Source organism: Adiantum capillus-veneris, chromosome 1 (genome assembly GCF_014529385.1).
Source record: "Adiantum capillus-veneris isolate H3 chromosome 1, ASM1452938v2, whole genome shotgun sequence".
Lineage (NCBI taxonomy): Eukaryota > Viridiplantae > Streptophyta > Polypodiopsida > Polypodiales > Pteridaceae > Adiantum > Adiantum capillus-veneris.
The window spans coordinates 135,697,418-135,709,109 of NC_140931.1; the positions used below are offsets into that span (position 1 = coordinate 135,697,418).

General features: G+C 43.0%; 1 protein-coding gene across 1 annotated transcript; it reads left to right on the plus strand.

Annotated features, from left to right (window-relative positions):
* The first annotated feature begins 289 nt into the window (after positions 1-289).
* Positions 290-10,553, plus strand: LOC147465624 (sucrose transport protein SUC3-like). Its single transcript, XM_086520971.1, has 14 exons — positions 290-657; positions 1,102-1,167; positions 1,244-1,342; positions 1,456-1,520; positions 1,610-1,691; positions 1,773-1,806; positions 1,884-1,983; positions 2,072-2,147; positions 2,233-2,571; positions 9,259-9,402; positions 9,478-9,693; positions 9,785-9,848; positions 9,958-10,001; positions 10,085-10,553. Exons 1-14 carry the CDS (start codon positions 415-417, stop codon positions 10,259-10,261), a joined length of 1,749 nt encoding a protein of 582 aa, XP_086377097.1. The 5' UTR covers positions 290-414; the 3' UTR covers positions 10,262-10,553.
* Positions 10,554-11,692: the final 1,139 nt, after the last annotated feature.

The following is an 11,692-nucleotide window of genomic DNA, read 5'->3' on the forward strand; positions in this document are numbered from 1 at the left end:
ACAGGAGTCAAAAATCGACGTCGAGGTATCCCTCTGTATAATAAACGATGGTGAGCCACCAAAAAACGGTTAAGAGCTCAACACCCCCCCCCCCCCCCCCCCCCCCCCCCCCCCTTTCTCTCTTTTTTTTGTGAGGAGGACGGGTCACTCACTCGTTATTGTTAAAGGCCAATGTTATATATAGTAGCTTTAATAGCTGCTAAAATCGGAGTCAAAATTCCACGTGGAAGTATCTATGAATGCCACGTTGCATTTTCCTTTGGTCCCCTGAAAAGGGCTTGAGAGCCGCTGTTTCTTTCTGCAATCAGAGTTGGGTAGCCATAGCCGACAGCCCGCAAATTAAGAAGCTTATAGCTCCCGTCCGTTTGGAGCTGGTCGTCACCACCGCAGACCATTGCCGCATGTGGGTAGGCTATGGTTTCACAGAAGCAGAACCCTATTTTTCGTTCTGCAGGATCTCCCGATCTGCCAGCTTTCTCGGATCCCTTGCCATTGCCTGACTCTTACCCTTCAGAAAGCAGGCGACATTCGAATGGCTATGCCACCGTCTCTCCTCGCAGCACACCACTCCTCACCCTTGCCCTCTCCTCTATTGTTGCTGCAGGCGTCCAATTCGGATGGGCTCTTCAGCTTTCTCTTCTCACTCCTTACATCCAGGTTCATTTTGACGTCTTCCTTTTAGTTTTTGCACGCATCCTTGTTCAGATTAAAGTACAAAATTATGCTTTTTAATTATGTTCTTTCATGCAACCATTGTAATTTATCACAGATCAAGAGATCCGCGTCGCAAAAGCTCTGCAGGGCCCGTACCATCTACGTGCATGACGTACAAAATGTAGATAGTTGGGCTCTAGGAAGCACGATATTATTTTTGGGTGCATAAGCAAGCGTGCTCTCTCATTCACCAGGCTGCTTAATCTAATAGCAGTAATTCTGTGTGTGTAAAAGACCTTATGTAGGGCTCATCTAGCATTATTTGTGTTGCATGCATGCTTCAAATGTTAATTACTCAAAACGGATGTTACCTGATGGCTCACTGGTGTTTCAGAAATTATAATTGCTTTGTTCTTACATTTTGTGTGGTGAATGTATTCTTAGCAGACATTAGGCATAGAACATGCGTTTACCTCATTCATATGGCTATGTGGTCCAATTACAGGCTTTGTGGTAAGATTTCTCACATCCTTTGATATTTACTTGATATTTATAACAAATGCATGATATTTCATGTTGTTGAATAAAGGTGCAACCTTGTATTGGGGTTTGGAGTGACAAGTGCACGTTAAGATTGGGTCGAAGGCGCCCATTTATTCTTGGTGGAGCTTTATTAATCTGTTTTGCGGTGAGTGTATCCATGGTTTGTTCACCGCATATCCATGGTTTGTATTTTTCTGGTTTGCACGGTTTTGTTAAGTTTGTGATGCCAGCTGATTTTTTTTTTTGTTGAAAAATCAGGTGACCATTATAGGCTTTGCTGCAGATATTGGCTATTTTTTGGGAGATAGCCACAAAAATTGCGAGTCGGTGCTTTTCAAAGTGGTTCAAGTACCTCTTTTCGCTTGTACTAACACACTTTCAATACATAATTGCTAATAGTTGTCGTATTCAGTTATCCAGTGAAACGACCTCGGGCTGCAGGAGTCTTTATTATTGGATTCTGGCTTTTGGACCTTGCTAACAACACTGTGCAGGTGGATTTCAAATGTTTTAGTGTATTCATTGGTTTATTTTGAAACTCAATTTTGTTTTTAGTTTGGCCTATGGTTTTGCAGGGTCCCGCACGTGCACTGCTAGCAGATCTTGCAGGTAGATTTTTAATGATACCCTTCTTGAGAAACTTTTTTTGGCTTTGACTATGCAATCAACTTCTCTTCTCAGTGCAGGTCCAGAGCAACGGGATACAGCAAATGCAATTTTTTGTTTGTGGATGGCCATCGGTAACATTATAGGGTTCTCTACTGGAGCAAGTGGTAGCTGGTACAGGTATAACTGCACTTTTGCATGCTGCTTAGGCATAAATTTGCAGCCATAATTTTTCCTTTTTGATATTTATCTCGGTCCAAAAATGCAGAGTGTTTCCCTTTGTTATAACTCAGGCCTGTTGTATATCTTGTGGGAACCTGAAGGCAGCTTTTCTTGTAGCAGTTGTAAGAAACAGAACTCTATATTCTTGTTATCATGCAGCTCTTCCTGTTGAGTTGTTTAATGATGTGGACTTTGCTCGTTGAACAGGTATTTTTACTGTTGTGCACCTTGATTACAGTTTCTTTTGCCAAGGAAATTCCTCTTGTCAGCAGCAAGTCTAGACGTGTGGAGGATGCTTCTCCATTGCTTTTCAGTGAGCAAGAAAAGTCAGTAGAAATGCAAGGTGTCCGACTATCTGTTGAGCTCGACCATGATACACATGATGGTGACGTAAATGGAAGGGTTCAATTTCAACAGGCATCAGACCACGAAGAGGGGGAGAATCTTGGTGTTGGACCTGGAGCTATCCTAGTGAACCTTCTCACTAGCATCAGACAACTACCTCCTGAAATGAAAAGCGTGCTTATGGTTATGGCACTTTGTTGGGTATGTGTTTATGTTTCTACTTTCCTGTTATTTTGTTTAATGTACTTGCACAGCATGGATGTTAGATTCCTACGGATTTGATCATTCTTTCTTTACTCCTCAATAGTTTGTTTAATGTACTTGCACACCTTGGGATGTTAGATTCCTACATTTGTGGAGCGTTACTTCTATTAGCCGAGACTCAAAAAGGATGGTGACGACTTTATTCGCAATTGTTTAGTATGTCAAAAGGTCAAGTTTGACAGGCATAAGACATAGGGACTACTACAACCTTTACCCATTCCCACCTGCCCCTGGGAAAGCATTGCTATGGATTTCATCTTTGATCTCCCCAAGACACGACGACGGTATTTGGACTGTCATTGACAGATTTAGCAAGCCAGTTCAGCGAGACTTTCCATTGCTCAGATATTTCGGTCACATGGCATGCCTGAGACCATCGTCTCCAGCAGAGATCTTCAATTTACGAGTTTGTTTCGGAGGGCTATTTGGGAGAACATTGGCACACGGTTGCTGTTCTCGTCATCATTCCACCTGCAGATAGATGGACAATGCGAGAGAGCCAATTCAATAGTTTTGGATTTATTGAAGTCTTACATCTCGGATTAGAAGACTCAATGGGAAAAATATTTGCCTTTGGTGGAATTTGCCTACAATAAATAGCACGGTTCACTCCTCGATGGGGAAGGCGTCATTTGAGATAATTGAAGGTGCTCCGAAGGTTCCACCCTTCCTTAGCAATAAAGACAAGATTTTTGAAGCCGACTAGTACACTAGGGACATCGACACTGCTTTTGCCAAGGTTCGGGAGGCTTTAGCGAAATCTCAAGAACGACATAAGAAGATAGCAGATCGACATCGACGAGATTTAAAATCAAAGGAAGACGATTGGGTGCTCTTACGTTTTGAGAAGGCACGCCTAAGAAAACGAAAGAGAAAGGAGTGGCTTTTTTCAAAGCTTAGCATGAGGTATTATGGCCCTTTCCAGATAAAAGAAAAGATTTGAACTCAATCTGTCCGATACTTGGAAGATTCACAATGCATTCTGTCACAAATTGGTGACATGGCTGCTCGGTACACTCATACACACACATGTTCCCTTGTGGGAGCTCCCGGAAATGCAGGCAATGCCGGAAAACGTGGGTCTGTATAGGGTTGCGGAGGTTGTTGACGTGGCACATTATGTACGGAATGCAGGCTTTTTGCGTGGGCTGTTTTTCTACGCCAGGGGCTGGAAAAATCCTACGCCTCTTTTTGGACTTGCTATATCTTACGCAATTTAGAGAGAGAGAGAGAGAGAGAGAGAGAGAGAGAGAGAGAGAGAGAGAGAGAGAGAGAGAGAGAGCGAGCTTTATTTTTAAAAAGTGCTTTTGAGTTTTCAACTTTTAGGCCTCTGCTTTTGGCATCCCTTGTAACTCTTTATAAGTGGAGTTGGTCTCTCACTTCTTAGAGCATTCGGACGCAGAGTCTGAGAGTGAGACCCAACCACTCTATTGTACTTTGGCAACAGATTAATACAAAAAGAAATACCAAAAGCGGCGCCAGTCTATGGGGCCAATATCTCTAGGCACGGAACTCCGTCGGGCCGTGTCGAATCAATTGTAAACTGTGAACTGTTTTGAAGTGAATTCATGTCGTGTTGCGGTAGAATCCTTACTTAAAGTGTCCAAGTCTGTTACAATGGTATCAGAGCGCGGCCGATTTCTCTTCTATCGGAAAATTCGATCCTTTTACGCGGCACTTATGGCTTCAGACAGAGATCAGTCGACTTCCTCTGCATCTGGAGATGCGGGAAGAGATCACGGAGAAGATTCACGCGAGTACGGCCCACCTCGGCCTACTCAGGTGGAGCTTGAAGAGATGGAGCGTCAACGATTGATCGACGATGCAACAAAGATCATGCTAGATTTGGCGAAGGACCCGAAATTTGCAAAATTTATGAGCCAGACCTCCTTCGACGAGGTGGCGGCAAACCATAGAACCACCCCTCAAAACTGGCACTCAAGAAACCTCCTACTCCAAGGATGTATACAGAGCAAGAATTAGAAGAGGTGGTTGATGCACGAATTTCTCAGCTTTTTGACGCACAGAACAAAGCAGAAAAGCACGACAAAAAAGCAGAAGAAAGGAATTGACTTCCCGGGTTATCTGGGTCGTCAGTCTACATTTGCATTAGCAAGAAAGCAGAAGTAGCGTGTTCGATTTGAAGGAGTACTCAACTCTTCTTCTTCTTCTTCTGAGAGTTCTTCTAGCTCCTCTGACTCGAGCGAAGAAGACAAAAAAGGGAAAAAGCGAAGCAAAAAGCAAAACTTCGGAAAGGGCGAGAAAAAGGCTAAGGAGTCTAAATTTCGCCCAGTTGTTGACAGTGCTATAGAGGACTCGTCTTCGAATAGTTCGGACTCTGACGATAACAGCTTTTATGCAAAGAAGAAGAATTTTTATAAAGGCAATCAGTATGACTTTCTGGAAGATAAAAGCAAGAAAGTTCGAGAGTTTAAGGAAGGTAGACAGTCAATTAAATTTGACACGTTTTCTTGATATAGCGATGCTTCGATAGGATCGACTTGGAGAGCGGATATCATCAGATCCGAATCGCACCGGGAGAGGTCTATAAGACAGCTTTTTGGATGGCTTTTGGGTTATTTGAGTTTTTGGTGATGCCTTTTGGCCTAACCGATACTCCTACGACATTTAACCGGATGATGGACAGGATTTTTTGAGAGTACAGACTATTTGTTGGCACTTTCTTTGACGACATCATTGTTTTCTCCAAGGATGAGGTAGAACATAGAGAACATCTGCTTCAGGTCTTTCAGGCATTACGAGATCACAAGTTGGTGATTAATGCGAAGAAAAGTGAATTTTTCCTACTAGACATACACTTTCTGGGACACATTGTCTCAGCAGCAGGAGTGCGGATGGACTCGGCCAAGATAGAGACTATCTGTGATTTGCCCGATTTGAAGAATGTCCATGAAGTTAGAAGCTTCTTGGGCTTGTGTTCGTACTACAGGTGGTTCATTAGAAAGTTTGCAAAGGCTGCTTCCCCTTTGCATATCTTGACACAGAAAGGAGTCCCTTTCTCATGGGGACCCATAGAGGTGACTGCCTTTCAGACATTGAAAGAGAAATTGACTACAGGACCAGTTTTGACTTTGCCGGACTTGCAGAAGTCATTTGAAGTATATTGTGATGCTTGTGGTCGGAGTCTGGGTGCGGTCTCAATGCAAGAAGGCCATGTCATTGCCTACGAGAGCTGATTGTTCTCAAGGCCGGAATTGACAGCACAGATTTATGAGAAAGAGCTTTTGGCGGTTATCCATGCTCTTACTCAGTGGCGATATTACCTACTTGGAGCGGATTTTACTGTCTTCACAGACCGTCATAGTTTATATTACTTCTTGTCACAGAAGCAGCTATCGGAAAAGCAGATGCGGTGGGCGAACATCTTGTCACAGTTTTACTTCCAAATTGTCCATGTGCAGGGACAAGAATTTGGTGGTGGATGCTTTGTCTCGGAAGCCGTTGGTTCTGGTCGATCAGTATGCCACATATACAAATTTTGCAGATATTTTCGCCCGAATACGGAATGGGGAGATAGTAGCGGGATATTTTATTAGGGATGGCTACTTGATGAGGAAAACCATGTTGTGCGTTACACAGCCGTTGAGGGAAAAGGTTATGACCAAATGCCACTGTCCATCTTTTATGGGTCACCACGGTATTGCTACCACCTTGAAAGGGGTAGAGAGATATTCTATTGGCCGAGACTCAAGAAGGATGTGGACGAGTTTGTGCGCAGTTGCTTGGTATGCAAGAAGGTCAAGTTTGACATGCATAAAGCACAGGGATTGTTACAGCCTTTACCCATACCCACCTGCCCCTGGGAAAGTATTGCAATGGATTTCATTTTTGATCTCCCAAGAGCACAGAGTGGTCACCATGGTATCTGGATTATTATTGACAGATTTAGCAAGCAAGCTCATTTCATTCCAGTGAAGAAAACAGTCAAGCCGGATCACTTAGCGAGATTGTTTGTGGCCCAGGATTACATGGCATGCCCAAGACGATTGTTTCCGACAACATTCACGAGTTTGTTTTGGAAGGCTATTTGGGAGAACATTGGCACGTGGTTGCAGTCCTCGTCATCTTTCCACCCGCAGACTGACGGGTAACCAGAGATTGCTAATTCAGTGGTACTAGATTTATTGAAGTCTTACATCTCGGATCAGAAGACTCAATGGGAAAAGTATTTACCTTTGGTGGAATTTGCCTACAATAACACGATACACTCTTCGACGAGGAAGGCGCCATTTGAGATTATTGAAGGTGCTACGAAGGTGCCACCCTTCCTAAGCATGAAAGATAAGATTTTTGAAGCCGATGAGTACACGCGTGACTTGGACACGGATTTTGCCAAGGTCCGCGAGGCTTTGCAGAAATCTCAAGAAAGATAGAAAAAGGCAGCAAATCGCCATCGTCGCGATTTGAAATTGAAGGGGAACGATTGGGTGCTCTTACGTTTTGAGAAGGCACACCTGAGAAAGAAAAAGGGAAAGGAGAGGCTTTTTGGAAAGCTTAGTATGCGATACTACGGATCTTTCCAGATCTCTGAAAAGATAAATGATGTCTCCTTCTGACTGAAGCTGCCTGACACTTGGAGGATTCACAATGCTTTTCATGTGAGTCTCTTGAAGCCTTTTAAAGGCGATGTGCCCGAAGATGGGGAGCCTGATGAGCAACCTGAAGTGGAAGTAAACGAGGAGATCCTTGTTCTAGAACAGATATTGGCACATAATAAAGAAAGAAAGAAAGATTAAGGGTAAAGTGATAAGGCGGTTCTTGGTTAAATTCAAGAACTATCCTGCATTGGATGCGAAGTGGATGGAGGAGGAGGACATGGGTGTGTCCTCTTGATATCTAGGAAAATGACAATAGGTACAAAATGAAACTGCTACTAGAGAAAATCCCTCAGCTGTTAGACGAGGATGGTGTTTGTAAACAAAGGTGGGGAAGGGGTATCATGAAAGGAATGTAGCCCTAGGTTTAGGGGTATGAAATCTGTATGTGCAGGGAGTATGATCACTAATGAAGAGAACAGCTTCTGAAAGGTAGCCACCACATGAACCATGTGGACAGGAACACCACCAGCTATGAGTTCATCTCCTTCTTTAGTTCCGATATCATTTGAAGTTTAGTTGCAGTTATTGTCTGTTCCATGTCTGTTTGCACCCATTTTGAAGGTTGGTGGATGATGGAGATTGGAGTGGTTCAAGTGTGAGTGTCTTGACTTTTTAGACTTTCTGATGACTTAGATTTGACAAAGGAAAAGATGGCTTTCCAGCATAAGAGACAACCATTTGAAGGAAGGAGAGAGCCATGCAGAGTTGTTGAGCTTACACATTATTTTTCTTGGATTTTAGGAAGAGGAGGGGATTTAATCATTCCTAAATTCTCATATAGTTTTCCCAAGTGCTAAGCCGACGCCCCCTTGGGCATGGGACATCTGCTGGATGGGGGCCTTTTTCTACTGGGTGAGAATCCCGAAGTACCAGGGCAGATGTCACAAAGTGATGACGTGGCGGACAGCAGAAACCCTAATTTCTGCCAGAAACCCTAAAATTCCTGCAAACCCTAATTTTTGCCAAAAACCCTAAATTCCGGAAATCGCGGAGACGGATTATTATTATAAAAATATATATATATATATATATATATTTTTTAATTTTTTATTTTGGAAAATGATGAGCGATGCGAATTTTTTTGCTTTTGCTTTTTAAAAAAAAAAAAAAAGAGAAAAGACTCTCTAAGAGAGAGAGAATTGATGCTTTTGATTTTAAGAGCTTTTGGGGCTCTGTTTTTGGGCATCCCTTGTAACCTTTAAATTAGTGGTGAGGGCCTCACTTCTCAGAGCATCTGGACGCAGAGTCTGAGAGTGAAACCCTAACCGCTCTCTTGTACTTCGATGATTGATTAATACAAAAAGAAATACCGAAAGGGGCGCCAGTCTTTGGGGCCAATATCTCTAGGCACGGAACTCGGCCGGGCCAGTGCAAATCTATTGTGATCTGTGAATTGTTTTGAAGTGGTTATTTGGTGCTGTCGCGGTTGATTCTTGACTTGGAGTGTCCAAGTTTGTTACAGCAGATCCGGTGTGAGTGGAACGAAAAGGGTACGGGGAATCAGCGTCAACCCCCGGATGGCGTGATTAACAAGGAGACATGGAATAAATGCCATTTTTTACTCGCATGAGTTGGAAACTTGTTTCCTGCCCCCGCTGGCCTGCTGGTGGCTGGAGGCTTGCCAGCTCTAGCCCAAAAAAGTTAAAAAGTAAAAAAGATAAAAAAGTGAGACAGAACTAAGCGCCTGCACACTCCCATGCATACTTATACTTACCGGTGACACTAATTCATCCACACACACACACACACGAGACACTAATTCCCACAGGCACATGCACATGCACATGCATACACCTACCTGAGTCGTTTGACACATTCTGTATGTTGCTAAGGCTCGCTTTTTCAAAACCTGTGACTGTTTCATGTATACCAAGTTTGTAGGACACTAATGATCTGTCTACTTTGAAAGCTAAGCAATTAGATCTCATTTTCACCTTCTTGCAAACATGTAATTTATGTTAAACTTACATTAGCTGCATACTTCTGCTCATGGGGTGTTTTACAGCTCTCTTGGTTTCCTTTCTTTCTATTTGATACCGATTGGATGGGTCGAGAGGTTTTTCAAGGCGATCCTCTAGGTGATACTGAGGAAGCTAATGCTTATCAACAAGGTGTTCAGAGAGGAGCGATTGGATTACTTTTGAATTCTGTAAGCAAGCTGTGATCTTAGACAGCAGTTCGCTCTCATTATATATTTTCTGACACCTCGGATGTTGCAATGCAGATTGTCCTGGCAGCTGGATCGTTTTTAATCGATCCATTATGCAAGCACTTTGGACCAAAGCTTGTCTGGGCAATAAGCAATTTCATGATCTTTATAGGTATGGGTAGCACTGCCATCATCAGTGCATTAGCGGCTCGCCGAGGACAGCACATGTATGAAAATTGGGCCAAATCTGCAGCTATTGCGGTTTTTGCGGTACTAGGTTTACCATTAGCGGTATAGCTCTCACAGAAACTTCTTTTCTTTTTCTTTTAAATGTGACAAATTTTCACCTCAAAAGATGTGTTGATAAGGTTTTGTCCTACAGGTTACATATAGTGTGCCATACTCCATCACTGCAGAATTGGCATCGGAATCTGGAGGTGGACAAGGTATGTAATACATGCAGCCTGGTTAGGAGTAACTTGCAAACTGGGCTCACGTGAATACTGAAGGTAGAATTGTTGTCAGGAAAATGACCCATTACTCATTTTTTGTTAGGTTTGGCCATGGGCGTCTTAAATCTGGCGGTTGTTGTACCTCAGGTCAGTGTCAGGCCTTACAATTGATATGCATAGTTTTTTTGGTAGAACCTGTTGGGAGTTGTGCTCATTGATTATGTTTGCAGATGATTGTGGCGTTGGGGGCTGGTCCGTGGGATGGTCTTTTTGGAGGTGGCAATGAGCCTGCTTTTGGCTTTGCTGCACTATTCGCATTTACTGCAGGGGTGGTTGCATGGGTTAAGCTTCCGCAACTTGCAAAAGGTGGCTATAGAGCAGCAGGCGTTGGACATGGCTTTGGTTGATAATCTGTGGTCCTATCACCTTCTGTATTCTGTTGATTTGTTGAATTCTTTGAGCTGCTTAAGGATAAAGCCTTTAAGCAGCCACGTACCTAAGGCTGTCAGCTTAGTAGAGGTGAAATCTGTGTATTGAGGGTTGTCAAATGCATGTACAAATGTCATGCGAGGTACTGGTTGGTGAGTAAAAACACCATTTACTGTACTGGCAAATTTTCCCATTGGAATTGATTGTCGGATATTGTGAACAATGAACTAGCACACTAGAATTACTTAAATGAAGTCGCTTTTCAATGCAGCATGAAAGTTCTTAGGGATATATCGAGTAAGCCCCATGATTTATGCATCTTCATAACCTCGGTTGTGTAGAGGGTTTTTCACTTGCATTGTGTGATCAAGTATTGTAATGAGTGGCCATTAGAGCATCTCCCTGGCAGAATAATGAAAAAGAAGCTGCTGATAGGCGTGTATTTGTTTATGAGGTTTCCATCATGGTAGCTTTGCCAAAGGCCATGGAGTGGCATATTGGACCCTCCGGATATGTTCAAAATTTGAAATTCTACGAGGTTTCGTTGCATTAACTCTTTACACCTCGGTTGTTGCAGTGCAATGCTTTGAATCAGGTGTCAAAAAAGCTTCAGTTATGTTAAGGTTCTGGCGCTTCAAAATGGGCAATCCGACTTGATTTCCTCAATTGACTGAAGCTTACCCCTCTCTCTCTCTCTCTCTCTCTCACTGCAAGCGCGCTGTATGAGTGTAGAAGGACAAAGTTTGCACAGACGCCTTTGCAGCCATCATGGTACATTGATGTATTTCCACGGTTGGGGTGATGCCACCCTCTCATACAATTTTTGCTTATGATTGAAAATGTGTGGTTGGGGGGGGGGGGGGGGGGGGGGGGGGTGGGGTTTGTTTTTTGAGGGAAAGCAGGATTTATAGAATGTGGGTGGAGTGCAGTAGTGAGGGATATCTCATTGACTTCTTATTTCTTTAAGTATAATATGAATATGGGTTAATGGTTGTCCAGCTAGCCGGCCACTTGGCGGTTGTCCTAATAATCTCCCACTTAACGATCAATGTGGTTTAAGTGGATCAAAACAAAACTGTGTACGAAACTTGGTCAATTGTGAAGCATGACAAGGACCACATTCGTAACTCTATGCAATATGTAAGGAGCTTTGTAGTTAAACTCTTCGTAAGAGCATTCGTAGGTTTGTTATCTGTACGTACTTAAATTAACTCTATTCGTTTATCTGCCAACACGTCCGGTATAAAGTGATACCTCATTTCGAAGTGTTATTTTGGAATGAAACATGAAATCTTTGCCAAAGCTTGTGTTGCACGACCAAAGGCACGTAAATGATTATAGTGGTGTCTTGCATGACCACAAATTCGCTAAGCGATCTGTTGATAATGTGAATTGTTGTCAAAATAAAT